The following is a 27,548-nucleotide window of genomic DNA, read 5'->3' on the forward strand; positions in this document are numbered from 1 at the left end:
TAAACTAGGCTTCGGCTGTGAACAAAGCTTATGAACAGTCACACTAACTTAGAAACTTACAGTGGCTTCCCCGCGGGGCACCTGGCTGGCGCAGTGGGAGAGGAGCATGCGCCCGAAAGCATCAAGAACACGACGGAAGCGTGAGCTCCGGCTTCCCCTTCCTGAAGAGCTCGCGGTGCTCGAGGCCAGTGGCTTTGTTGAACCTCGCGTGGTGCCCATGAACGCGGCCGACCCAGGCCGCTGCTTCCGCTGGCCACTGGCCATCTGGACCTCTGCGGTCCGCTCCAGGCACTCTTTTCTGTATGGTTTCACAACAAGTAGACAAAAACGGGACCCTCGAATATGCCACCTGTGACTTTGAGGCACCTGTTCATCTTCCTCTTGCTCGGGTGTGCGTCAGTGAGAAAACCTGAGAAGTCCTAGGAAATCAAGAGATCGGCCAAGCTATCCCGTTGGAATTGTTCAGCCATTAACATGGTGACTTTTTAAAATAGGCTGTTGGTTGTTATCTTTGGATTCGAACAAACAGAAGATACTTTTGTGAGAACATAACTCTGCTGAATCAGGGTTTTGGTCAATGACTCGTAGGACAAGTTGGAAACCTGATGCATAGGGTACCTGCAGCTAGTTGGGATTCCTCCCTCCAAACCCGAAAAGGGTTTCTGAACGAGACGGAGGCAATGCAGGTGTATTTTCCTTCCTCTGATTTGCCTTCTCTGCCTAAAGGATCATCCCTCCCCAGTATTTCAGACCCCACGCCCTCGTATCTCCTGCGAGGCCTCAGATATCCCTCTCCTGAATCTTCATTCTGTTGACATTTTTCCTTTAGCAACATATTCCAATCTCTTTCACCCTGGGGCTGTAGGACCTTCTCCCTGTGGGCGTCTGATGTTCTACAGTAGGAATGGCCTTTCATTGTTCATTTTTATAGCCCAGCTTCTGGAAAGAATGATACAGCTTGTGTCCCCTTCTTCCCTTTCCGTCACACTCCACAGAAGCAGAAAGCCAGACTGCCAGGGCTTCAAACCCCATTTTGCCGCTTACCAGCAGCATGATCTTGTACGAAACGCTTAACTTCCTTGTACTTCACGTCCCTCATCTGTAAGATGGGGTTGTTGTGACGATTAAACAGCATAGGGTTCTCGGATGACTGCGTTAGTACACATAAAGAGCTTATAACATGCCCAGAACATAGGAATTCTCAACTGACCTCTACGGTATGTGACATTGCCGTCCCCAACCTTTTGATTGAAACTCTCCTCCCTTGGTTGCCCTAGATTATGTCACTTCTGCCGCTACTACACCACTTACGACAGCTGCTGTCTCCGTGCTAGGTGTGAGCCGTTAGAGGAATGGGACTAGGTCTCATCGGCCTTTAAATTCCTAATAGCCACTGTGCAGGCACATGAGTTGGTAGTGCTCCATAAGCATTTGCTGAATGAATGACACGAGAAATAAAATGAGCACTCTGGGCCAGTGTCTCTTGAAAGAAAAGGCTGAGGAGTTCAGCACTTTATGAGACCTTCTCACATGCAGTGTGGGGATCAGAACCATTTGCTTGATTTCTATTCCAGAATATCCCCACAATGCACTCAACCACTGCTGAGGTAGCCTTCTAAGCATAGCGAGCGCAAGCACAGGCCCTGGGATCAGACTGTTCATCTTTCAGCCTCATCAGTTACCAAACGTGAGCTCTTGGGCAAGTTACTCAATCTCTGTGCGCACCAGTTTCCTAAGATAAATCATCATCATAATACACATCTCATAGAATTTCTGTGACAGGTTAATGGGATAACACATGGGAAGTGTTTAGATCACGGTCTGGAACGTACCACCTACTCAACTTAAAAATTACTATTTCAAATATTAAGACGACTCCCGGTAGAGCATTTTGGCCTTGCTCAGTTTTCATTAAAAGCAAATATGAAACGAAAATAAACCGCAGCTCCCCCGGAGAATCCCAGAATTAGCAACATGATTCGCTAATCTTGAACGCCTGACTGGTAAACCCTGAGGATGTTCTCACGGCTCCCGGCCCCCAGTACTTTGCTCACAACCGAAGTCCTTGGTTACACCGCCAAGGACTCTTTGCCGTCTGAGGGCTTCTTAAAAACTTTTGCTCACTCAACAACCGAGCCGGGAAAGCAGATCTTCCTCGGAAGGAAATCTCCATTCTGCTCGAACCCAAACACAAGGGATTAGTCTTAGCGGATTCCAGCCCAGGGCTGGGGACCCCGCTGGCATCGGAGCAGTCCTAGCCTCCTCCGCTGCAGCTGTCTCCACCTACGCACGACCACCACCTCCCCTCTGAAAGCGTTTCATCCAGCTCGCGGGCCACATCCTCTGTGACCGAGCGCTTCCGCTGCGCTGCGGGCTCCTCCATTTCTCCCAGGTCCTTCGGGGTGTTTTTCGCGGGGTCCGCACTCGTCTCCGTGAAGCTACTCCTAGCTCGAGTCCTCCTTTAACTGCCTTGAGGAAAGGGCACGGAAGTCAGACACTGTCATTTAAACAACGTCGTTTCCTCTTAGACCAGGTGGCGGTGGAGCACCCACCTCCCCCCTCAGCCCAGGACGCCAAGCCTCCGAGGAACTCTCCATTTCCTGGCCAGCTCCGCCCCGAACCGCCGAAGGCCCGCAGCGCAGGCGCCCCGGGGCCCCGCCCCGCTACACGGGCTCAGCCCCCATTGGCCCAGAGGCTGGGGGCGGGGCGCCCCAGCCGCCGAAGCAGGGGTGATCATGTGACTCGCGGGGGCGGGGCTGCGCCGGCCGCTTCCCAGCCTGGCTGAAAGGGCTCGCGTAGCCGGCCCTGTCGGCCCTTAAAGCGGTCAGTGGGCGGCCTGGCCCCAGCTCCCCTCCCGAGCCGCGCAAAGGGAGCTGCTCCTGGCTCTCGTCCGCCCCCCAGGTTTGCTTTCCTTCCCTTCCCGAAGGTGGGCCCCGAGGTCCACCGCCGCGGAGGCTGCGGCCGCCGGGAAGCCCAGCGCCGAGTGTCCGGAGACTAACCGGAAGTGCGGTCCCAGGCGGAGGGGCGGTGCCGGCGGCTGCCGGGGTAAGCGCGGCCCGCGGGGCCTGGGAGGGGCGCGGCCGCGGGGCCCGGGGGGAGTGGGAGGGGGGCGGCGGGACCAGAAAGCAGCCCCCGCCGCCTCGCCGGCACCCGGCCTCCGCAGGGCAAGAGCAGCCTCTGCTACTCGCCGCCGAGCGGGGTCTGTGACCCCCAGCCGCCCGACGGCGGACCGAGAGACGGTCAATGAAAAGTTGAAAGAAGAGAAGCTCGGTACGGTCGCTCCTGGAGATAATAGTAAATATTAATTAGCAGGCACTTTTCTAAGCGATCTGTATCTCTTCCTACGGGGGGGAAACCGAAGGACCTTGAAGTCCACCCCCTCCCCCAGCATCTTAAAGGTAGAGATTAGTTATATTGCACTCAAATGTTCAGAAGAACAGAACCATCTGGTTTTCAGCCACCTTATAACTATTCTTGGAAAGCTACGTTGTATATAAAATGGTACCGTATACACTTGTCAACTACGTCTTGGCGTGTAGAGTGGTTAGAAGAATGGGTCCTTGACCTTAGAAGTTGAGGTAATGCAAACAAAAGATAATTAGCAGAAAGAAAAATGTAAACAAGCAAGTGAAACAGGACTCGGGGCTTTCTTAAGTTAAAGTTAGTCATTGTCCAGAAGGATTCTTGGTGTTTTGTCTAGAGCTGGTTGGGAAGGACCTGATGGCCGCCAGCAGCAGGTGCCTCTTGGAGGAGAAACAAAATGTAAGCAAATGTGGGAAGAGGTAAGATGTGGTTGAAGGATGCTGACCAGACTGGGGAGTAAATGGGAGCAATATTTAGATGGCCAGCTCCAGAAAAAATACAAATTTCACCAAAAAACTATACATTTCTGCGTTATTGATTTTTCCTCCAGGAGAGGGCAGAATTGCGTGCTGTGAATACTTATGGACCAGAGACCTTTTGAAGCCAGAAGGAACACTGTCTCGAGTCTTTGTTGTTACGGTAAGTGGCATACCAGGTTGCGTGTTTCTAGATAAATGTGGATTTGGGAGGGGGAAGAAGAGGTGGGACTGAGGGCCTGCCTAGGATTGGGAGAAGATAACATGAAAAAGGGATTGATACTCTCTTAGCTCCTGAAATAGCAAAGTGATAAAACTGGATCCTATTCCACTAACCTGAATGTATTTTCTACTTCTTTCCAACATGGATACTCGCAACAGGCTTGTAGTAATTGCTTCTTGGTTGATTTGCGGCCCAGAACAGGCAGTATGCTCAGTGCTTGGGCAGACTCCGTAGTTAAAAGATCGAAATTTAAATCATGGCTCTTCTGCTTACTAGCTGTGAGTTGTTGGGTAATTATTTAACTGCCCTAAGTGTCAGGTTTTCTATCTGTTAGGTGCAAATATTGGTATTAATACCTATTTTATAGAGTTCTTGGGAAGATTAAATGAGACAGTCAATCCCATCAATTAAAAATAAATGAAGGGGGGGTGTGTACGGGGGACTCAGTCAGTTGAGCATCCGACTCTTGATTTTGGCTCAGGTCATGATCTCACAGTTCTGTGAGTTTGAGCCCTGAGTCTGGCTCTGCTTGGGATTCTCTCTCTCTCCCTCTTTCTGCCCCCTCCCATATCTCTCTCAAAATAAATAAGCTTTAAAAAAGTAAAAGAAAGGAGGTAATCCCTAGCCTCAGGCCTGATACAGTTGGCATTACCTGTTTTTTAGATTAATATTCTGTCACCTTTGTCTGTTTGTCCCATGCATTCTTAACCTTGCACTTTGAAGTTCTAAACTCAGTTTCTCTGCCTGGACTTTTATTGCCTGCCTGCTTACTCTGCACACTGTGACTCTACCCATGGAAGAGAGAACCAGTGTCTTGCTAGGGTGAGATAAGAGAAACCTCTTGGAAGAGGGTACCCTGAAGCTAAGACTTGCAGGGTATGTTTGAGTTTGCCAGGAGGACCAGCCAGGGCTGCTAGCCTAGCCGGTTGCATTGCCATGGGGGTTCTGAGAATTATGACGGCCCTTTTTTTTGTCATGCCGTGTGGTCATAGGTTTCATTCAACGGCGTAGCCTAGATCCTGGGGATATTGCAGGGGACAATAGACTAAGGCCTAACCCTAATGGAAGTTACATTCTAGTAGGAGGGAGAAACAAATGAACAGGTATAAAATCTATTCCACATCGTTGGATGGGAGGTGCTATAAGAGAAATGGAACAGGATAAGAGGACCCCGCTGTCTTACATAAAGTGGTCCAGGGGGTGCCTCCTTTTGAGGAATTAATGTTCAGAGACTGGAATCAAATAAGGAAGCAGGCTGCCTGGGGGGAGAGCATTCTAGGCAGAAGGAGCAAGTGCCAGAGTTTTGAGGCGGCTCGCGAGGCTGAAGGTAGGCCGGGGTGCCACAGGACGTAGAAAGTGAAAACCAGGCTTTATTCTGAGTGTGCTGCGAAACAGGTGAAACATCTTGGAGCTAAGGAAGTTTGGACAGCTAGACTGTGTTTTGTCTCCTAGGTGCTGACATCTAAAAGACTGAGATGCGAATAAGAAAATGATTTCCTTATGTTTTAAGTTTTTTCTTCTTGGTGCCCCCCGCTTTATTGGCTACTTAGGGCAGATAGGCTTCCCTGGCCTGATAAGGCGGGAATACTCTGATTTCGCTTACCAGGCTATGACCAGACTCAGAATTCTCCGTTTCCACTCTGCTCCCCTTTTGACCTTAGCAGTCATACTGCAGTAATACACATTTTATTTTATCTTTTTAATGTTTGTTTATTTTTGAGAGAGAGAGACAGAGACAGAGAACGAGCAGGGGAGGGGCAGAGAGAGAGGGAGACACAGAATCAGAAGCAGGCTCCAGGCTCTGAGCTGTCAGCATAGAGCCTGATGCGGGGCTCAAACTCTTGAACCGTGAGATCACAACCTGAGCCAAAGTTGGACGCTAAACCGACGGAGCTACAGGCGCCCCACACAGCTTAAAAGACAGAACGCTCGGGGCGCCTGAGTTATTGTTTATGATTTAGCTAATTAAGTTTAAATGGGCTTTGAAGAAGGCTTTGCACAAGAGACAGACATGGAGGATAGACTCGATAAATATTCGGTTTTCATGTGTGTGAAGATGGAATGAAGAAAATAATAGAGCCTGTCATTCATCGAGCATCCCTTGATTCTCAGGCATGGAGCTGGGTCCTTAGTGGCAGCGTCTCAGTTGTCATGGCGGCTCCTTAAGGCAGGCCATGGTACCTTACATATTTTATCACAGGGGAAATGGAAGCAGAAGGAAGGTAAGTACTTTCCTTACCCAGGTTCCTGCGTCTACAGGGGAGCACAGTGGGAATTTGAACCAAAACCTGATTCCAGTACTTGAACGTTCAATGTCGGCACAATATATCAACTCACTGCTACCGTGTTCTTTAAAAAACAAACTAAAATATCTGTTAATTTGGAAATAATTTCAGACTCACACAAAAGTTGCAAAATCATACAGAGTAGTCCTGTACCCTTTGCCCAGCAGTCCTAACTGTTACCGTTGTACTGTGTTTGCTTTACGACTCTGTGTGTGTCTGTGTTCACCTACATATGCATCCATGTGCGTTTTTTTCTGAACTTTTTGAGAGTAGGTTATAGCCATAATGATTCTTGTCAAACTATGAGAGAATGAAGCCCTGAAGTCTTACGACATGCTAAGCCCTAAAGTCTTAAGAGAATTAAGCCCTAAAGTCCTAAGGTATGTCATGAATTAACTGCTTTCTTAGGCACGTACAATGCTTCTAGCTACATGCCATTCTTGGGAGAACTGAAAAAACAGTTACTCAGATCATTTTCTGTGGAGCTTCATTCTTTCCTCGAACCCCAGCTGAGAGAGCCTGTCCTAAATACTCAATAGTTTCTGTCTTAAAAACAAGGCTGTTCTCTTACCATTACAGCTATCAAAGTCAAGATATTAACTCATATAATACTATCTTACTCAAATTTAGCCCATTGTTCCACTAATGGCCTTTTCAAGAAAAGGGAAAAACCTGGTTCTTACAAAGATCAATCCACCACCCCCCCTATTTCATTTAATTGTCGTGTCTTCTTGTTTGTGGCACACATATCCTCAGACTTTGTCTTTCATGACCTTGACTTTTTTAAGAGTTCAGGCCACGTATTTAGTAGGATTTCCTTCACTTTGGGTTTGTCTGATGTTTCCTCATGATCAGATTCAGGCTATACGTTGTTGACAAGGTGGCCCAGGGGTGCATTCCGTACTGCACATTCTAGTAGGAGGCAAGTTATATACCATGTTACTGGTGACAGTGACTTTGATCACTGGGTTTAAGTGGTGGCTTCCAGGTTTGTGTCCTATGAAGTTACTCTCCTTGTCCCTGTAATTATTAAATACCTAGTAAGGAGATATTTTCAGATTGTGTCAATATCCTGATCTCACAGACTTTATACCCACTAGATTTTTACCTGAAATAATTCATATTCTTCTTTTGATTGGACATCGTGACTTTTAAAATTACATCTTTTCTTCTACATTTAATTGTTGGCTTTTTAGTATAAGAAAAACTCCCTTCTCTATTCGCTTTTATATATATATATATATATATATATATATATATATATATATATATATGTATGTATAGATTCATGGATTCTTACTGTGTTACTAACTTATTGCTTGTTTTGATGTTCCAGACTTGGGTAATAGCAGCCCCCTTGGCCTGGCTCCTGGGTCCTTTTCCCATCTTGTCACTACTTTCTGAGCACTTGCTTATTTTCTGGCACAAGGTGCTCCGGGCTCATCTTGTCCTTTCTAAAGCCCAGAATCAACATTTCTCCCAGGAGCCCTGATCGCTTTCAGGGGAGAATGGTGTTTAGAAACAAGACCTGAGTGCTTGGTGTGCTCCTTACTACTGAGATTTCATGCTTTCTGTGACCTTTCAGCAGACATTATTAGAAAGATAAAATAAACGTGCACTTTGACACATACATGCATTTCTGTGTTCTGTATATACTTAAAAACTTGATCTCTGGGGTGCCTGGGTGGCTCGGTTGAGCATCTGACTTCAGCTCAGGCCATGATCCCACAGTTCATGAGTTCGAGCCCCGCACTGAGCTCTCTGCAGTCAACACAGAGCCTACTTTGGATCCTCAGTAACCCCCATCCCGCCCCTCTCCCATTCATGTGCTCTCTTGCTCTCTCAAAATAAATAAATAAACTTAAAAAATGTTTTAAAAAATTTGACCTCCTGATACTTCTAATTCCAGTTAAACACTAGAGTTCTCTTTTCTGTATTTGTAACTCCCTTCTCTGACGATAAGGAATCTGTGTGCCATTTTGCCAGTAGTATATTTACTTATTTGTTCAGTCCGAGGGTATACAGTAGGTAGTATATCTTCACGTCCACAGGGGGAAATAGCCCTGCTAATTAGAGTGCAGTAATTGTTTATAGTTCTTTTTATCTTCAACTTGGGTTTATATTCTTAGTATCGTATGAAAGTACGATTTGAGTTTGTCCCCTTCTGGGTATTCTTCATTTGAAACACTGACTCATTTGTTTCGCTTATATTACATTGTAACATTTTGCTCAGGCTTCTTGCCTGTTTACTTACTGAGCGTGTGGAATGTAACAGTCGTGAAAGTAAAAACGTGCGCGTTACAAACAAGGTAGGTTCACAGAAGCTGACTCTCCCTCCATCACCTGTTGCCACCAGTTCCGTTTTCCTGTGCTCTTACTGCGGGTTTGCCCCCCACGGGATAGTAGCCACGCGCATTAGTGTCTTCTTTCACCTTTTCCAAAGCTGTCTGTGGCCAGATGAATAGATACGTGTGTAAGTTTTTTATTTCTGCTGCGTTCTTCCACAAAATGGAGTGGATGTTTTTCTTTTTTCCTTTTTGAGAGTGGGGGGAGGGGCAGAGAGAGGGAGAGAGAGAACTCCAAGCAGGCTCTGTACTGTCAGCCACGAGCCCGATGCGGGGCTCAGACCCACAGATGGTGAGACCGTGACCCGAGCCAACACCAAGAGCTGGACCCTTAACGACTGGGCCACCCACGCACCCCACAAAATGTGGCGTGTGTTTCTCGACTGTTGTTTTTTGAAATTTATGGTATATCCTGAAAATCATTTCGTGTCAATTCTCGAAGGTTTTCTTCCTTGTTACAGGTGCGTAGTACTCCGTTACACGAGGTTTGTTCAACCACTTTGCTTCACATGGGCGTTGAAGTGGTTTAAATATTTTCAAACCGCAAACCTTGGCTACGGTGCGCAACTTCATGCTTGTATATGTTCAAATTGTTGGAGATGTTATCTTCAGAGCCGATTTCTAGAGATGGGACCGCTGAGTCAGATACAAATGCAGATCTAGTTTTAGGAGCTCTGCCAAACTCCCGGCCAGAGCGTCGTGTCAGTTGGCCTTCCCTCTAGCAACACAAGCGTGTCTGTTGCCCCACAGTTTTGACAACAAAATGCGCTGTCATACCTTTCAATGGATGCCGGCCTGATTGGTGAGAAACAATATTTCACATACCTTTTTTAATTATTTCATTTTTTTAAATAGACGTTTTTGAGAGTACTCGTAGGTTCCCAGCAAAATTGAGTGGAGAGTGCACGCAGCTGCCTTACGTCCCCTACCCGCCCCCCGCCCCCAGCCTCCCCGGCTGTCAACCTCTGGGACCAGAGTGCTACATCTGTTACAAAGGAGCCTACATTGAGATGCCATTATCACCCAAAGGCCTTGATTTACTTGAGGGTTCATTCTTTGTGTTGTACATTCCGTGGCTTTGACAAATGTATAATGGCGTCTGTCACCATTTATGGTGTCACAGAAGAGTTTCACTGCCCTGAAAATCCTCTGTGCTCCGCTTACTCATCCTTCTCCCCGACCCCTGAAACCACTGATCTCTCTCACCAATGCCATAGTTTTGTTTATTCTAGAATATCATATACTTGGAATCGTACAGTTTGTGGCCTTTTCAGGCTGGTTTCTTTCACTTAGCAATATGCGTATAAGGTTTCCCCGGGGCTTTCCCTGGGGAACATTCCTATTTCAGCTCTAAGCAATGTTCTGTTGTCTGGATGTGGCACCGTTTGGTTATCCTTTCACTGACTGAAGGGCATCTTTGGTGCTGCCGAGTTTTGGCAATTGTGCACAGAGCTGCTGTAAACATCCTTGTGCAGGTGTTTGTGTGGACATCACATTTTCAGCTCCTTTGGGTAAATACCAAGAAGCACAGTTGCTGGATTATGTAAGAGTGTGTTTAGTTTTGTGTGTGTGTGTGTGTGTGTGTGTGTTTAATGTTGATTAATTTTTGAGAGAGACAGTGTGAGTGGGGGAGGGGCAGAGAGAGAGGGAGACACACAATGTGAAGGGGCTCCAGGCTCTGAGCCGTCAGCATAGAGCCCAACGCGGGGCTTGAACCCACCAACTGTGAGATCATGACCTGAGCTGAGGTCGGACGCTTAACCGACCGAGCACCCAGGCACCCCAGAGTGTGTTTAGTTTTGTGAAAAACCACCAAACTGCCTTCCAGAGCGGCTGTACCGTTTTGCGTTCCCACCAGCGATGGACGGGAGTTCCTGTTGCTCCACGTCCTTGTCAGCATCTGGTGTTGTCAGTGTTCTGGATTTGGGTCATTGTAATTTTTAGTGGTATCTCGTTTTAACATTCAGGTCCCCAGTGACGTACGATGTGGAGCATCTTTTCATATGCTTATTTGTCATCTGTACATCTTCTCTGGGGGGCTGTCTGTTCAGATCATTTGCCCTTTTTTCAATCAGGTGGTTCCTTGTTGGGTTTCAAGAATATAGAAATGCATTGTATATTTTGGGTAACAGTCCTTTATCAGATGTCTTTTGCAAATATTTTCTCCCAGTCTGTGGCTTCTCCCAGTCTGTGGCTTTAGACTGTGTCTTTTACAAAACAGAAGTTTTTAACCTTAATGAAATCCAGATTGTTATTTCTTTCATAGGTCATTCCTTTGGTATTTTGTCGAAAAAATTGTCTTTATTTCCCCCTGTGTTATCTTCTAGGAGTTTTATAGTTTTGTGTTCTACATTTAAGTCCATGGCCTATTTTGAGTTCATTTTTGTGAAAAGTGGAAAGTCTGTCTATTTCGTATTCTTGCAGGGGACGTCCAGTTGTTCTTGCCACATTTGTTGAAAGACATCTTTCTGGATTGCATCACCTTTGCTGTTTTGTCGAAAGATCAGTTGACTACGTCTATATGTGTCCATTTCTAGACTCTCTTCCACTGGTCTATTTGTCCTTTTACCAATACCACATGGGTTACTGGAGCATTGTAGCAAGTCTTGAAGTTGAGTAGTGTCAGTCCTTCAGTTTTGTTCTCTTTCAATAGTTTGTTGACTATTCTGGGCCTTTTGCTCTGTGTATAAACTTTAGGGTCAGTTTGTTGATAGCAACAGAATAACCTGCAGGAATTTTGATTGGAATTGAGTTCAACCTGTGGATCAAGTTAGGAAGAATTGGCGTCCTGACAGCATAGGTGTCAGCATATCCATGAACATGGGATTTCTGTTCATTTATTTAGTTCTTTTTTATTTCTTTCATCAGAGTTTTATGTTTTCTTCATGCATACATAAGTTAGATTAATACTTAAGTATATCATTTTGCATAGGTGCTAATGATGTTGCGTTTTTAACTTCAGATTCATTGCTGGTGTGGAAGAACGTGATTGCCTTTTGTATATTATCTTTGTATCCTGCATGCTTGCTATGATCACTTAATCAATTCCAGGTTTTTTGTTGATACTTTTGTATTTTCAACACTGACAGTCATGTGATCTGGAAGCAAAGATAGTTTATTTTTTCCCATTCTGTATAATTTTTATTTCTTCTTCTTGTCTTACTGTATTATCTAAGACTTTCAGTATGATGTTGAAAAGGAGTAGTAAGAAGGGACATCCTTACCTTTTTCCTTGTCTTAACTGGAAAGACTCGAGCTTCTCACCATTAAGTATAGTATTAGCTATAGTTTTCTTGCATTCTTTATCAAGTTTAGAAAGCTCCTGTCTATTCCTAGATATTTCATGTACTGTTAATTTAAATTTCTGTAAATATAAGTGAGATTGAACATCTTTTCATATGTTTCAGAAACATTTTTCTATCTTTTTTGTGTATTTTTTTTGCCTATTGTTCTATCAGGTTTTTAGTGGTTTTTTTCCCTCCATTTTTAAGAGACCTTTATCTAATAGATGTAAATATTCGTTTGTCTCAAATATATGTTACAAACATTTTCTTTCAGTTTGTCATTGACTTTTGACTTTGTTCTTTCCTTTTTACATGCAAAATGCTTTTATTTTAGTCAAATGGCCAATCTTGTGTCATAGGCTGAAAACCTTTCTGTACACTGCGGTTATCTGTACGTTTCAGTACCTGTGTGGTTTCAACGTGTTAAATTCAGATCCCTGATCAGTTTAGAATTGATTTTGGTATGTGATGTCGGTATAGATCAAATTGTATCAGTTTTCATGTGACTATCCTGATGTTCTGACATCGTTTATTAAAAGTTCAGCGCCTGGGAGGCTCAGTCGATTGTCTGACTCTTGATTTTGGCTCAGGTCATGATCTCACAGTTCATGAGCTCAAGCCCTGCCTCGGGCTCTGTGCTGAGAGTGCAGACCCTGCTTGGGATTCTCTCTCTCCCTCTCTGTCTCTCCCCCACTCATGTGCTCTCTAAATAAACAAATAAGTAAATAAATAAATAAATAAATAAATAAATAAATAGTTTAGCTTTTCCCTGGTAATTTGAGACATAACCCTTATTGTATACTAAATTTCTATGTATGTTGATATCTGTTTCTGGATTTTTATTCTATTCCACTTATCTTTTTATGTATTCCTGTACCAGAATATTAACATTAGAAGCTTTATACTATATTTTAATGTCTCATAGAGTTAGTCACCCCCCCCCCCAATCTATCTTTTCATTGTTTCCTAGCGATTCTTGCATGTTGGTTTTCCCAAGTGAATTTGAGTAATAACGGTAGCTCAGGCATTCCTGATATGTCTGTGAAGTGTCAGAAAGTATGTACTTTAGGTTTTGGGGGCCATATGGTCTCTGCTCACCTATTTAACTCTGCCTGTGTGAAAGAAGCCATGGGCAATATGTTAATGAGTAAGTGTTACCTTGTTTCGGTAAAACTTTATGGAAACAGGCTGCAGGCCAGAATTGACCTGTGGGCCATAGTTTGCTCACATTTGGTCTGGTTCCATGAAGAAGCATATTATTTTTTGTTGTAATTGCGCTAATTCACACATCTTTTTACGAGGAACCAACATCTTCATTATATTGAGTCATTCTATCCAAGAACAAAAGATACCTTTCCGTTTGTTCAGGTCTACTTTTAGGTCCTTCAGTAGTGTTTGAGGGTTTTCCTCTTCTCTGTTTTACAAAATTATTTATTTTTGCGTATTTTATATTTTCTGTTATCGTACAAGGAATATTCTCTATCATTGTATGCTCTAGTCGGTTGTCTGTGCACAGAAAAGGCTATTTGTTTCTGTGGGTGAGTTTTATATCCTACTGCCTTACTGAATTCTTTTGAGTCAGTTTTAATGTTGATTCTAGAGTTTTCTAGTTATACTCTCATACATCTCCAAACAGATATAATTTTACCTCTTTTCAGTTATTAAACCTCTAATTGACTTTTTGTTTCTAATTGTGTTGGCTAGTAACTTCCAGCTCAGAGTTTATTAACAATGGAGATAGTGGTCATTCTTGACTTGTTCCTGATCTCACTGGAAATGACTAGTTTTTCTCACTTAGGTACTGGCTATAAGACTAAGGAGTGTATATTTTATCATTTAAAAAGGAGTATTCGTATAAAAAATAAAAGGAAGTATTCATTAATTCCTACTTTCTTGAGTATTTTCATCAGGTATGGATGTTGATTTCTGTTGTGAGTTCCTTCAGTATCCATGGAGATAATTATGATTTTCCCCCATAGATCTGTTAATATGCAGTATTGTGTTAATGGATTTCCTAATATTGAACAAAGCTTGCATTCCTTGAATAACTCCCACTTTTGTCATGATATATTACTTTCCTTAATGTGATGTTGGATTTTTGTTAGCACTTTTCACTTTATTTTTTTATTTATTTATTTATTTTTAATTGAATAGATGGACCAGTGAACAGACTGAAATATGATTGCAATTACTTTGTTTTGCCCTAGAGGTCAAACTATGAAGCACTTTATAGTCCATAAACTAAGCAGGTGGTGAGACTTGTGTTCTTTTTTTTTTTTCAACATTTATTTATTTTTGGGACAGAGAGAGACAGAGCATGAACGGGGGAGGGGCAGAGAGAGAGGGAGACACAGAATCGGAAACAGGCTCCAGGCTCTGAGCCATCAGCCCAGAGCCTGACGCGGGGCTCGAACTCACGGGCCGCGAGATCGAGACCTGGCTGAAGTCGGACGCTTCACCGACTGCGCCACCCAGGCGCCCCAGTACTTTTCACTTTAATACTGGGCTACAAAACATTTTTGTACTCTTTGTCAGGTTGTCAATGTTAAACTATTTTCACAAAAAAACTAGAAGTTTTGTTCATTTTTAAGTGCTCTGGAAGATATTTATGAAACATTAGGTTTATTTGGTCTTTGTAAGTTTGTTAGACTACTCTTCTGAAATCATCTAGGTGCAGGAGTGCCTGGGTGGCTCAGTCGGTTGAGTGTCCAACTTTGGCTCAGGTCATGATCTCACAGTTCGTGAGTAAAAAAAAAAAATTTTTTTTTAATGATCTAGGTCTAGTGCTTTTTTGTGGGGTAATTCGTCAACAACTTTGTTTATTCTATGCATATTAGTGTTCTAAAACTTTCTGTCTCTGAAGGGGGTGATTTTGCTAAATTGTATTTCGCGAGGAAACAGTCTGTTTCATAGACTATCACATTTATTTGTGCAGAAGTCTGCAAAGTGATCCCGTATGTGTATGTGGGGGCGGGGTTTGTTTGTTTTAGCTATTATTTATTCCTTACTTTGTAAGCGTGTACTTTCTCCCTTGTTTCCTCATTAAGTTAGCTAGTAGTTTATCACTTCGTTACGTTTTTTCCAAAGTAGGATTTTGATTTATAATTAGGTTGTTTTTCTCTTCAGTTTCCTGATTTCCGTCTTTAATTTTATTTTCTTCCTTAATTTCTTTTGATTTACCTTTTTTTTAGCTTTTTGAGGTGAGAATTTAGTTTGTTCATGTAATTCTTCTTATCGATGTAAAAATATTTAAAACTATGAATATTCCTTGATCACTGCTTTAAATTTATTCCATAGATTATAATCTGTAATATTGTTAATTGTCAATATTTAGAAATTTTGTTTTGTCTCCCCATTTGCTGAAGAGTTGTTTTATTAGTTTATTTTTCCCCATTTAGGAGGGGCTTTTTTAATTTGATGTTTCAATAAATTTTCAGTTTGATGTCACTTTATGGAACTTACTGATGCTCTCTTTGTGACCTACTATATGACAGAATTCTGTGACTGATTCATGTGTGCTTGAGAAGAAAGTTTATTTCCTGTTATTAGGAGATAACTATCCTTAGCTATCCCTAAGATTTACTTACTAATTCGATCAAGTTTTCCGCATCATAACTTATTTTTGTTCTTTGTATGTCCATTTACTGACCGTGGAATGTTAAGTTTTCTTATTAATAATGTGTGTATCTCTATTTCTTGTTATGTATTGTAGTTTTTGCTTGATGAGGTTGACTGCTGTGTGATTTGGTGCAAAACCATAACTGTTATAAGTCAAGCTATAGTATATGGCTTTCAACATTAAAAGGTGCCCTTTATCGTGTTTCATGTTTTTTGGCCGAATTCTCTTCCTGATATCTTAAAAAAAAAACAAAAAACCCTACTTTTATTGTTTCTATTTGCCGCGTATCCTTTTTTCTGTCCCTGTGTTTTCAGCCTTTTCAAATCTTTGTTTTAGGTGTCTCTTGTGTTTAGCATATAGTTGGGTCTTGCTTCTTGAGCCACAGTAAAAATTTTTTAATGGGTGAGTGAGTCGGTTAAGCGTCCAACTTCGGTTCCTGTCATGATTTCACACCTCGTGGGTTTGAGCCCCGCATCAGGCTCTATACTGACAGCTCAGGGCCTGGAGCCTGCTTCGAATTCTGTGTCTCCTACTCCTATTAAGATAATAAATATATTTATTTTAAATATTACAATATTTAATATTTTATTAAAAAATAATAAATTAAAAAAAAAATTTTAATGGGTGAGTAAAACTCCTCATTTATCCATATGATTGATGTGTTTGGTCTCAGCGTGATTATATTATTTATACTTGTTTTTTCAACTACTTGTTGCTTTTCATTAAAAAAAATCTAGAATGTTTCGTTTTTGTTATAATGGCTACCTTGGAACATAGATCTTTTTTAATGCCTTGGTACCATTTTCTTTTTCTTTTTTCTTTTTGTAGTTTTTTTTCTTTTTTTAAGTTTTATTTATTTATTTTTGACACAGAGAGAGAGAGAGAGAGTGGGAAGGAAGGAGAGAGAGGAAGAGAGAGCATCTCAAGCTGATAGGACAGAGCCTGATGTGGGGCTCAAACTCACACACCATGAGATCATTACCGGAGCAGAATCCAAGAGTCAGACGCTTAACTGACTGAGCCCCCCGGGCACCCCCTTGGTACCATTTTCTTATTTAGCCTTTAATTATCTGGTTTTTCAGGTTTGGGTAGTATCCCTTAACTCTCACCTGCCATTAATACAATAACCAGTGAGGTTATATTCGTTTTTTGTTTCTTTTCCTAGTTTTTAGTTGAATTACGTCTATTTTACTAGAATGTGAAATATTTAATAAGACTGCTAATTCAGCAACACTTTACCACTTTTGTCATTGTGGTAAAGTTTTGTGGCATTGTTTTTCTTTTTTTGTTTTTTCTTTAATGTTTGTTTATTTGGAGAGAGATCGAGTACATGCTCCCAAGCAGGGGAGGGGCAGAGAGAGGGAGAGAGAGAATCCCAAGCAGGCTCCGAGCTGTCCGTGCAGAGCCCGATGCGGGGCTCAGTCCCACAAGCCATGAGATCATGACCTGAGCCAGAATCCAGTAGGATGCTTAACCTAAGACTGAGCCACCCAGGGGCCCCTAGATGGTATTTTTATTTTCCTTTTTTCTAAAAAACTTTTTCCATCATCTTGAAGGACCTTACATTCCTCTCTGCTCCTTTTCTCCTTCACGGTGCAGCCCAGAGGGTTCCTGTCCTTTCCTTTTTACTTTCCTGAAGGATCGCCACCCTGGGACTGCCTCTGAGTGTGTGCAGGCTGCGTCCCTTCCTTCTGTCCTGCTCTGCTCAGAGCTTGAAGAAAACATTTTCTACTTGGAGTGAGTTGTGTCCGTCGTAGACTGGTTCCAGCACCCCGGCCGGCCCGAAGCCTGCGTCTTCAGCCGGCCCTGCTCCCCTCGCCCTGCTGCCCTGGCCCTGCTTCTCTTGGGCCTGCTCCCTCATCCTGGCTCTGCTCCCCTCAGCCCTGCTCCCCTCGCCCTGTCCCTGCTCCCCTCGGCCCTGCCTCCCCTGGCCCTGCTCCCCTGGCCCTGCTTCTCTTGGGCCTGCTCCCTCATCCTGGCTCTGCTCCCCTCAGCCCTGCTCCCCTCGCCCTGGCCCTGCTCCACTCGGTGGCTTGCCGCTGAGAGCTCACCCGAGGCATTTGGGGAAGGGGTGTGTTTGTTCGGTGCATTTGTTCTTGTCCTTACAGAGCTAGAGGCATGGCGGGGCGGTGTGGGTGTGCATGTGGGTGTCTGCAGCACCGATACCCCCTCTCTAACTCTCTTTTCTTCCCGTGTTCTGTGTAGTTCTTCCAGAAGTATTCTGTTCTTTTTCCATCTTTAATCCGTTTTCTGCCCCTCAACCGAAGTTAGCATGAAGCCCTTGTCATGGAAGCGCATAGGTTTTTCTGAAAAATCTAGTTGAACTATGACCTACGGCTTCCCTGACCTCTCGTTTTGGCCCGTGTGGAGTTCAGGCCGGGGGGCTGCTAAAGGGAACAACAACAACAACAACATCAACATCAGCAGAAATTGGGTTGTGCTTGAAGTTCCCGTCTTTCCTGACCTGTGTGCCGTTTCCTTTCCAGAGTCCTCGGGTAGCTGGCCTGTGCTTCCTGGCCAGGTTTCACGAAGATTCCGAGGGGGGCTGAGGATAGCCCGTGTTTACCCTGTCTTACCTGGAGCCAGAGCCAGGAAATAGGTCGTCCGCGTGGTGGCAGCTCTGGACGAGTGTCATGCAGAGCCTCTGCCCGGCCCGTGTGTTGTCTGGGTCTGAGCACTTCCGCTCTGGCTTCTGATCCCTGGTGGCAGCAGGACCCTCGAGGGACCTGAAGCCTCAGTGGCCCGGAAATGGCAGGTCCAGGCTGCTGAGGGAAGGAGTCAGGGACCGGCCTGGGCACCCTGACTCTCGTGCCCGTCAAGTGCCCGTCATCGGCCGCCTCCTGAGTTGCGTGTGGCTGAAACAGAAGGCGGCTGGGGCCGGTGTAGACTCTCGATGCCCCAGAGCCTGAGGCCTGCCCGCAGCACCGAGTAAAGTTGGGCCTTGTTGCTGTGCAGGTTGTCCCCACGGCTGCGGATGGGGCGGCCTGCGTTCCTGCGGCCAGGGTGTCACCTTTGCGTGTGTCTCTCCTGAGATTTGGCCTTGGGGGCCCTTCCCCTCCGTGTCAGAACCCCGAGGAGGACGTAGATTATGCAGATGGTTTTCAGATTCTTGTCCCCTTTCTGGAGAGCCCCATGGGATGGGTTAGGACAATTCATCTCTCAGGACTCAGTGTAAGGGCTTGTGGGAGAACACCCTTAAGTTTTCTTAAGGAAACTTTACCCATTTTCGGAGTCGCCGAGTGAAACGCTCTAGGGCCAAGTCCACTCGCTTGTGACCGTCCCTGTCATACCCTCATGTCTTACAGGAGTCCGGCTGCCGAGAGAGACCGGATTCGCGGGGCCAGGAAGCCAGGCGCTCTCCCAGCTAGCTCCCAGGTAAGCCGCCGTGTCTAGTTCTCAGCAATGTGCGTCCTGTCTCCGGGACTGAGTCCGGGCACAGCGACACTCGGCCCCCTTCCTTTCCTGCGAGGACACAACAGTTACGGGGGGGGGGGGGGGGGGGGGGGGGGAGGCAGGGGGAGGCAGGGGGAGTGGTGCACGCACCGGAGGTGCCTGGTAAGCACCTGCCGTGTGCACGGGAGAAAGCGCACACACGACACCCAGACATCCTTGTCGTGCTTCAGCCAGAGGCCTCAACGACCCGAGTACATCACGTATCAGAAGATGGCAGACGCGGTGGAGAAAATCAAGAAAGGGGTTGGGAAGCCGGGAGCATGCGGGCAGCTCCCTGTTTTAAACGCGGGGGTCGGGAGAGGCCTCCTGGGAAAGAGACATTTGAAGAAACAGAGGAATTGAGAGGGCGCCGGGCACACCCCTGGAGGAAGAGAGCTAGGAACCAGACCGGGAGGGGCAGAGGCCCTGGGGAGCGTGGGTGAGGACAGCCCGGAGGCCATGTGGCCAGGTGAGGACGTGCGATGGGGACGCGCAGGGAACAGGCCGGTGAGAGAGCAGGTGGGGGAGGCCGCGGGGTCGGCAGAGCCTCAGGCTGTTCTTCGGGGGCACCGAGGACTTGCCCTGTTGTCTGGGCTTTTTCTTTGTATCTTTTTAGAGAGAGTGTGAGAGGAGAGGGGCAGACAGGGAGAGAGAGTCCCAAGCAGGCTCCGCCGGGCTTGATCTCAAGACGCTGGGATCAGGACCCCGAGTCATGACCTGAGCAGAAACCAAGAGTCAGAGGCTTAACTGACCGAGCCCCCCAGGCGCCCCCACATTCTGTTGTTCTAACACGAGTTCCGCTGGCCGCGGAGTGGAGAGTCTGAGTGTAGGAGGTGGTGACGGGAGGGTGGCCTGAGTTCTGGGGCTACCGTGACGAAGTGCCACAGACTGAGCGGTGTAAAGAGCAAATTTATTTTCTCCCGGTTCTGGAGGCTGACGGTCCAAGATCAAAGCGTCGGGCTTGGTTTCTTCCGAGACGTCTCCTTGGCTCGCGGCCGGCGAGAGAGGCAGTTGGGTTCTCGTTCTGAGAATGGAGCCAGCGAGTCTGCTGATGGCTCCGTTGTGGGGAGTGAGGGAGAAGGTCACAGGAGGACTCCAAGGCTTTGGCCGAGGACCTGAAAGAACAGGAACGGAGATCGGGTGGACAGGGGGCGGAGGAGGCCGGGTCTGTGCACCACCGCCCCGCCTGTGCCGAACTTGTCTTTGACGGTCAGTAAGGCAGGAGCAGACACGAGGCGTTTCGTTGCAAACCCTGGTGAATAAGAAGCGTCCTTTGTGACACTTCAGGCTTTGGGGGTCGACGATGGCAGCCCTAGGCTACGTGGTGCTTCGTGCGCTGTGTGTTGTTGTTGTTGTTGGTAGTTTCTGGATCACTCTTTCCGAAGAGGCCCCCGGTCCCTCAGTGACCGCGGTAAGTGTCCCGCTGCAGACACCCGCTTAGCGCTCCGAGACACGCGCGCAGGAGTCAACGAGGTGACCTCTGGCGCTCGGCGCGCTGGTAAATAATAGGAGTATTCATTCTCTCGTGAGGACAGAAATGGGCTCACTTTGAAGATATTTTACTGGGTGGCAGAGGTCCATTTGATGGATCAGGTTGGTGACCTTGTTCCCTAGGGTATCCATCATCAAACGATCTGGGAGTGTAAGGAATTCTTAACGCCACCGTGAGAGTCATCTGGAACTTGTAGTTTGGACCCCCAAAAATGTCACGTCTGGAACGGCTTTGACGATCATGGTGACGTGATAGATTTTTTGAAATCGGAGGTGTATACTTAACCGTATTTAGCATAAGCGTGCTGTCTCTTGTTCAAGCTCACCTCCTTCCCCTGCTCCGAGCCGTTGACTTCACTGCTCTGGTAGCCGTGCGTCACATTTCTCTCTCGTTCTGTCCTTCTGCCGTGGTTTCAGCATTACATTTCTTGTGGACCCGTGTCTGCACTCGAGAAACCGCACTCACTACTCCCACCCCATTCCGTTTTCTCTCATCCCCTAAACCTAAACATTAGAACTTTTTTGAGCTGACATTTGAAGCCGTGGTATTTCTTCTTATATTTATAAATAACTTTTTTTTTTTCTATCACAACAGCCGTCTCCGTGCCCTGCACATGGAGAGCTTACCGAATTGTTGCAGGGAAATCGGAAAACTGATTAGCAGACTGATGACGCAGGAAGCCCTCCACCTTCTAGATCCTTTTGACTCCTTGTTTTGTCTGAATTCAGGTGGCCACTGCTGCTGCCGCTTCTGGAGCTGTTGTGTTTTGGGTTCTGGTCCGTTACGCTTACTAGCGTGCTATACTCAACCCTCCTGCTGTTTTCATGTGACCTGAGTGTGCGGGTGCCCAGTCCTACGCATCACAGCTGAGGAACCATGGACTCTGTCCCCAGAAGAGTGTACATACACCAAGTAACCTTTGCATCAGCGTTTTCGTAGGTTACTCTAGGTGTCTGTGGATGCAAAATAACTTCTGTTCTAGCTTTGAGCACCTATTATGCGCTATGAGGAGCTGTTCGGCCTCTTGATTATTCGGTTGAAGCGAGGGGAAGGGGAAGAACCCTGGTTTTGAGATCACCCAGGTTCATAACAGAAATAATCCTGACTGGTCTTTTCCTCAGATGTGTCACTGACCGGTTTCGTATTAGAAAAGAGGAAAACTAACTGGGGCGCCTGGGTGGCTCAGTCGGTTGAGCGTCCACCTTCGGCTCAGGTCGTGATCTCACAGTCCGTGAGTTCGAGCCCCGTGTCAGGCTCTGTGCTGACAGCTCGGAGCCTGGAGCCCGCTTCGGATTCTGTGTCTCCCTCTCTCTCTGCCCCTCCCCTGCTCGAGCTCTGTCTCTCTGTCCCAAAAATAAATAAAAACATTAAAAAAAAATTTTTTTTTCTTTAAAAAAAGAAAAGAGGAAAACTAACTGATTTCAACCCTTGTGAAAACTAGAGCACTTACGGACTCTGATGGAGAATTTCTGTCTTTTTTGCAGTGATTTTTAACTTTGAACATTCTTTTCTTAGTCACAGGAATATAGATAATATTTCTTCTTTGTCTCGCAGGGTGGAAAATACCAAGTAAGGAATTAGTGTATAGGATGCTGGAAAGTTGTAGTGACGAACTGCTCATGACTGAAAGGCCTAGAACAGATGTATCTTTCAAGTTCTTACCAAGAAGACAGCTATGAAGAAAATGATGGGTCAAGAAGACCAGTGGAAAACTCCCTAGGAGAGAGCCATAGAAAATGTGCGCTTCGGAAGAGAGATATAATCAGAGAACTCAGAAAAGGAAAATATATCATGTATGCCCTCAGAAGGGTAAAAAGATTTTTATTCATGTGCATGAGATTACGCAAATAGATGATCAGCTATACCAGTGCCTTGAACGTGAGCAAAACTTGTGTGAACGCTTAGCTCTTATTATGTGTGAGAGATCCCACACTGGGGAGAAACCTTACAGATGTGATATGTGTGAGAAAACCTTCGTCCAAAGCTCAGAGCTGCTTTCACACCAGAGGGTCCACAGTTACGAGAAACCTTATAAATGCAGCAAATGCGAGAAGAGCTTCTGGCATCACTTAGCCCTTTCGGGACACCAGAGGACACACGCAGGTAAGAAATTCTATACCTGTGACATCTGTGGCAAGAATTTCGGCCAGAGCTCCGACCTGCTTGTCCACCAGCGAAGCCATACAGGCGAGAAGCCGTATCTGTGTAGCGAGTGTGATAAATGCTTCAGTCGAAGCACGAACCTCATAAGGCACCGAAGAACTCACACGGGTGAGAAGCCGTTTAAGTGTCTGGAGTGTGAAAAGGCTTTTAGTGGGAAGTCAGACCTCATCAGCCACCAGAGAACTCATACTGGCGAAAGGCCCTATAAATGCAACAAGTGTGAGAAAAGTTACCGACACCGATCAGCCTTCATTGTTCATAAAAGAGTTCACACTGGGGAGAAGCCCTATAAGTGTGGCGCCTGTGAGAAGTGCTTTGGCCAGAAATCAGACCTTATTGTACATCAGAGAGTCCACACGGGCGAGAAGCCCTATAAGTGCTTGCAGTGCATGAGAAGCTTTACGCGGAGCGCTAACCTGATCAGGCACCAGGCAACTCACACCCACACTTTCAAATGCCTCGAATATGAGAAAAGCTTCAGCTGCGGCTCAGACCTTATTGTGCATCAGAGAATTCACATGGACGAGAAACCGCCCCAGTGGTCTACATGTGAGGGTGGCTTCCTCCTGGGCATGGACTTCGTGGCCCAACAGAAAATGCGAACTCAGACCGAAGAGCTGCGTTATAAGTACAGCGTGTGCGATAAAAGCTTCCACCAGAGCCCAGCCCTTCTGCAACATCAGACAATCCACATCGGTGAAAAACCGTATATCTGTAATATGGGTGACAAGGGTCTTGAGCTCAGCCCTCCCCATGCATCCGAAGCCTCACAGATGTCTTGATCAGACAAGGAGTTCTAATCCCGTAGAAGGTGTATGTACGTGTCCGAGAACTCATAAGATAAAGGACTCTAGGCGAATCTCAGACTTTCCTCGGAGCTCAGACTTCCGTGGGGACCAGAGAATGCAACTGTGGGAAGTTGAGAAATGGTCTGCCCAGAGAGCTACCCTAGCAGGACACTTTTATCAGTCACTCGAGTGAGAAACCTTACAAATGCCCTGAGTTTTGGAAAACCCGTAGTCCAAGCTCACAGCTGATCACCCACGAGGGGATTCGTACAGGTGGGAGACCTTGCAAATGCAGCGAGTGTGAGAGAACTTTCTAGCGGTGCCCGCCCCCCCTCATCCCACGAGAATTCACACCAGAGGACTTTCTAAATGCCCTCCGTGTCAACAGAGCTTCAGACGGTACGCACATCACATCAGATGTCAGAAAGCCCACAGTGGGGAGAAACCCCAGCGAGTGTGTAAAAAGCTTCTAACAGAACTGTGACTTTTTTTACTCTTCAGAGAAGCCATACTGGTGAAAGTGTGTCTATTTGTCTTGAATGTGGCAAATCCATTCATTGGGAGAGCCTCCTTGGGTTTGCACCAAAGAAACCCAATCTGAGGAAGGACCTTACAGAGTCTCTGAATGAGAAAAACTTCTGTCCGTGATCCGCTCTGGTGGTATCCCGGGGCACTCACACAAGTGAAAAAGCCCCTGGAGTCTGAAAAAAGCCTTGTCAGAAACTCTCCTACCTTACCGGCTCCCAAAGAACGTACTCTGCAGAGAACTTTTTGCCAGTGAGAGACCGAATTGTGTGGACCGTGTACATATAATAGGTATGAAGAGAACTGTTCTCATAGTTAGTTGACCCATATGGTAGAGATGACTTTTAATGGAGTCAGTATGTAAACAGTTTTTAGATCCCCAGGAGCTCGTTCTGGGACGAGTGAGGGCAGATCGCGGTAGGCCTCATGGGTAACTCAGGTAAAGATGCTTTTCTTTTATCTGAACCACTTAATGATTACTTTCGCTTTTTACAATTTGGAAATCCAATAAAGGAAAGGACCGTAACCTTGTGATAGAAGGTGTGACATGTGTTACTGTCGGGGGAAAGGATTGTATTGACTTTGCCTCTGTCCCTTTTTTATTCTTGACCAGAATGGGGACTAGCGTGTCGATAGTAGCCTGGGAACCATTTGCTAGTAGTGACAAGAACTGAACGGCCAGGGAGTAGTGACCCTAGATCGAAACTGTCCCCCCAGGTTCCTCCTTCGGAGGGCCAACCTCATAAAGAGGCAGAATAGTCAGCTTGTGTATTTTAGTGTGAGTTAAGGCATCCCCTCAAAAGTTTCCTTTCCCTGAAATACCTTTGAGATGATCGCTGGTTTTCGAAATCTCCGCTTTAGAGATTGATTTCTTTCCAACTCAGAAGTGCAAATTTCAGCAGAACCGTCATGACGTTGCTAGCGTGCACGTTGTTGGGACCTTATCACGTCTCTTTCAGTGATGAGACCCGCTCTTCAGATCCTCGCAGGCTGATTAAGGGAAACCAAAAGAAAGGTTTAAGCCTCAGCAGGCACAGAAAAGAACACATAATGATGCATTATTAATGGAGGAGCTAAACTTCTTGATTCTGATTATCCCGACTCCAAAGCTGGTGTTCTTTTCACTCTGTAACCCTGCTGTTGATAGCAAATCAAGCCCCATAATGATACGCTTTTCGTTTATTTCAGTTCTGCCAAGAAAAGAGAATACTTTTTATTCCCAGGGAAAGGATTGCAGTCACCACAACACAAGGTATCTGTGTGGCTCGGAATGTAGGATTCTAAATGCTAGAAGGGAAAAGTAGTTGGCAGATTCATCAGAGGTTTAAGGATGAGCACGTATCTGCAATTCACCAGGATAGTTATGATTATCTTTAACATTCTCTAGAAATACTATAATTAATCCAGGGATTGTTAACGGACAATTCTGAGGGGTTTTTTCCTTCTCTCGGATTAAAAGACATTTAATATAAATCCTTAAGATTCCTCCAGTATTTGGGACTATAGACTGGTGAGTCAGTATGTTGTTGCTAGTCTGGGTTCTCTGGTTTATTTTAACAAATCCCCCAACTCCAGAGAGTGTTGGCATTCGGACTCATGGGTGGCCAGTGGCTACCTTGTGTGTGGCTCTAAGCTTTGATCCTAATGACTGGTTGATGATCTTGATAATCTTAGGGTCGGTGGATAGAGCATATAGTGATAATAAGGAATCTGATTCTAGGGGATTTTTTGTTTGTGTTTTCGTTTTTGCTTTTTTGTTTGTTTGTGTTTGAAAACAATTGCTGGAAGTTTATTCGATCTGACGTGTTTTAGTAATTTCCATACACAGCTCTTACACCGTGAAAAGTGGCCCAGTGCGACAAAACACGCGAGATGTATTTGTTTCTCTTCGGTGCAAATCACGCCCGTCGCTAGTATATGTTTGACAGTTGTAATACTTAAAATAGTATCGGGCGTATGGCCTGGTGGTGATGACAGTTAGTCCGTATGGCTACTTGTTAGTCATTAGAACTTGGAGAAGGGGACAGAGTTTGTATCGTCGCCAGGGCAGTGACTCGCCCCTTCTTTCAACTAATCTTACCGGTAATTGTCTCTCGTCTTTAAGTAAATTAAGGATGGGCCATCCCTCAAAAGGAGAACATTAGGGGTATGAGACAGGTCTGAGGGTGAGGGCTTTTAACTGGGGGGGGAAAGGTGTTGGTGTTGTTCATAGAGCATAACCTGAGGTTGGAGAGGACCACTTGGGAGCCTGTAACCAAAACTAGAAGGTAACTTCTGGGATGGATGGAGGTTCTCTTGAGACAGTGCCAACCTAAATCTACCTCAGGTAAGTAGTTAGAGGACCTTTCAAGATTTCAGACCAAACGAGACACTTGTATTCAGTCAATGTATTCCTATGCTTTAATGTTTTTGTTTTCCCTTAATTCTTAAATAAACTTTTATTCTGAAAAACTCTATTTTTGTCTCTGCTAAGAAAAGGCATTTCCCCTACACTTGCGTTAGAACAAAGCCGATATGGAGGAATCCTTCCACAGTGGACACAGATCAGATCCTTGCAATGCCCACGTGAGTATCTTAGAATGTTGCCAGCTCTACCTTAATTAAATACACAAAACAAAGAACTAAAGTTGACATTCCCATTGCCCTTCGGCCCGGTAGAGGCGATCAGGGCCATGAGAACAGCTCTAGGGTTCCGGGAGTTTTTGAGGCGAAAGCGGAGAAGTGAACGGAAACCTGGAAGGAATATTGTCTCTGCTCTGCTGTGGATATTGGATCCTTCTGGAGCCTCTGCCGGGCATTACCTAAATAACACAGGAGGGAGTCACGGCTGAAACTGACCATATTTGGGGCTAAAATTCAGTAACAGCAAAACATCTGTTTACGTGAGTCACCTGCAACCTCAAAATCAAGACAAATTTTGAATTTGAAGTTTGAATTTAGAATCCGCTGGGGCGCAGTTCCACCTCTCCCCTTGGCGGAGTGGTGTCGGCGGGGTGGCACCGAGTTTCCCCCCGTTGTCACGTGTGCCTCCGTTTGTATCTGTTTGCTCCCCTAATGGAATAGGTTTCAGGGTTTTAAGTGGCTTTTTCACTGGGAGGAAAGAAGGGGGAGGTGTGACAGCCAGCGGACGAAAAGGGGAAGGGAAAATGGCCCAGCTTCGGCTTGCGGGTAGAGAGGTGTGCCCCAACGAGGCCTGCGGCCCTCCTGCTGCCGACATTCAGGTGGGCAGTGCTGAGACGAGCTGGGGAAGCAGCCATTTCCCTTGCAAGCGATGGGGACAGAAGTGATGTCTCGGGAGGTGGAAGAGCGAAGGCGCGTCCCAGCGCCCACAGAGGCCGTAAGCGTTTGTTGAAAATAGTTCTTTCTCCTTGAGGGAAAAAACAGCTTGTCACGCAGTAGAAGTTGCTCGTTTCATGCCCCAGGCGACAGCTTTGGCCTCGCCTTCCAGTTGGACTCTAGAAGCAGTGGGGCAAGATGAAAGCGGTTGACCCTTGCCGACCGAGGCCGTCCTTCCGTCCTGTCCGGCAGGGGAACCTTGACACGGAGGGGCTGC

At 45.9% G+C, this 27,548-nt stretch overlaps 1 protein-coding gene across 4 annotated transcripts; it reads left to right on the top strand.

Annotated features, from left to right (window-relative positions):
• The first annotated feature begins 2,759 nt into the window (after positions 1-2,759).
• ZNF322 (zinc finger protein 322) lies at positions 2,760-26,446 on the top strand. 4 transcript variants are annotated; one of them, XM_047860481.1, is made up of 5 exons: positions 2,760-3,045; positions 3,701-3,782; positions 3,914-4,002; positions 18,901-18,970; positions 22,074-26,446. In XM_047860481.1, exon 5 carries the CDS (start codon positions 22,256-22,258, stop codon positions 23,462-23,464), a length of 1,209 nt encoding a protein of 402 aa, XP_047716437.1. In that variant the 5' UTR covers positions 2,760-3,045; positions 3,701-3,782; positions 3,914-4,002; positions 18,901-18,970; positions 22,074-22,255; the 3' UTR covers positions 23,465-26,446. The 4 variants fall into 4 exon arrangements, with proteins under 4 accessions (XP_047716437.1, XP_047716436.1, XP_047716435.1 ...); XM_047860480.1 differs by having other exon boundaries at positions 3,701-3,762; XM_047860479.1 differs by lacking the exon at positions 3,701-3,782.
• The last annotated feature ends 1,102 nt before the right edge of the window (positions 26,447-27,548 follow it).

This window comes from Prionailurus viverrinus, chromosome B2 (genome assembly GCF_022837055.1).
Source record: "Prionailurus viverrinus isolate Anna chromosome B2, UM_Priviv_1.0, whole genome shotgun sequence".
Classification (NCBI taxonomy): Eukaryota; Metazoa; Chordata; class Mammalia; order Carnivora; family Felidae; genus Prionailurus; species Prionailurus viverrinus.

What these genes read in the sequence shown, in the direction of transcription:
- ZNF322 (XM_047860481.1), top strand. Translation starts at nt 22,256, where the DNA reads ATGTGCGCTTCGGAAGAGAGATATAATCAGAGAACTCAGAAAAGGAAA.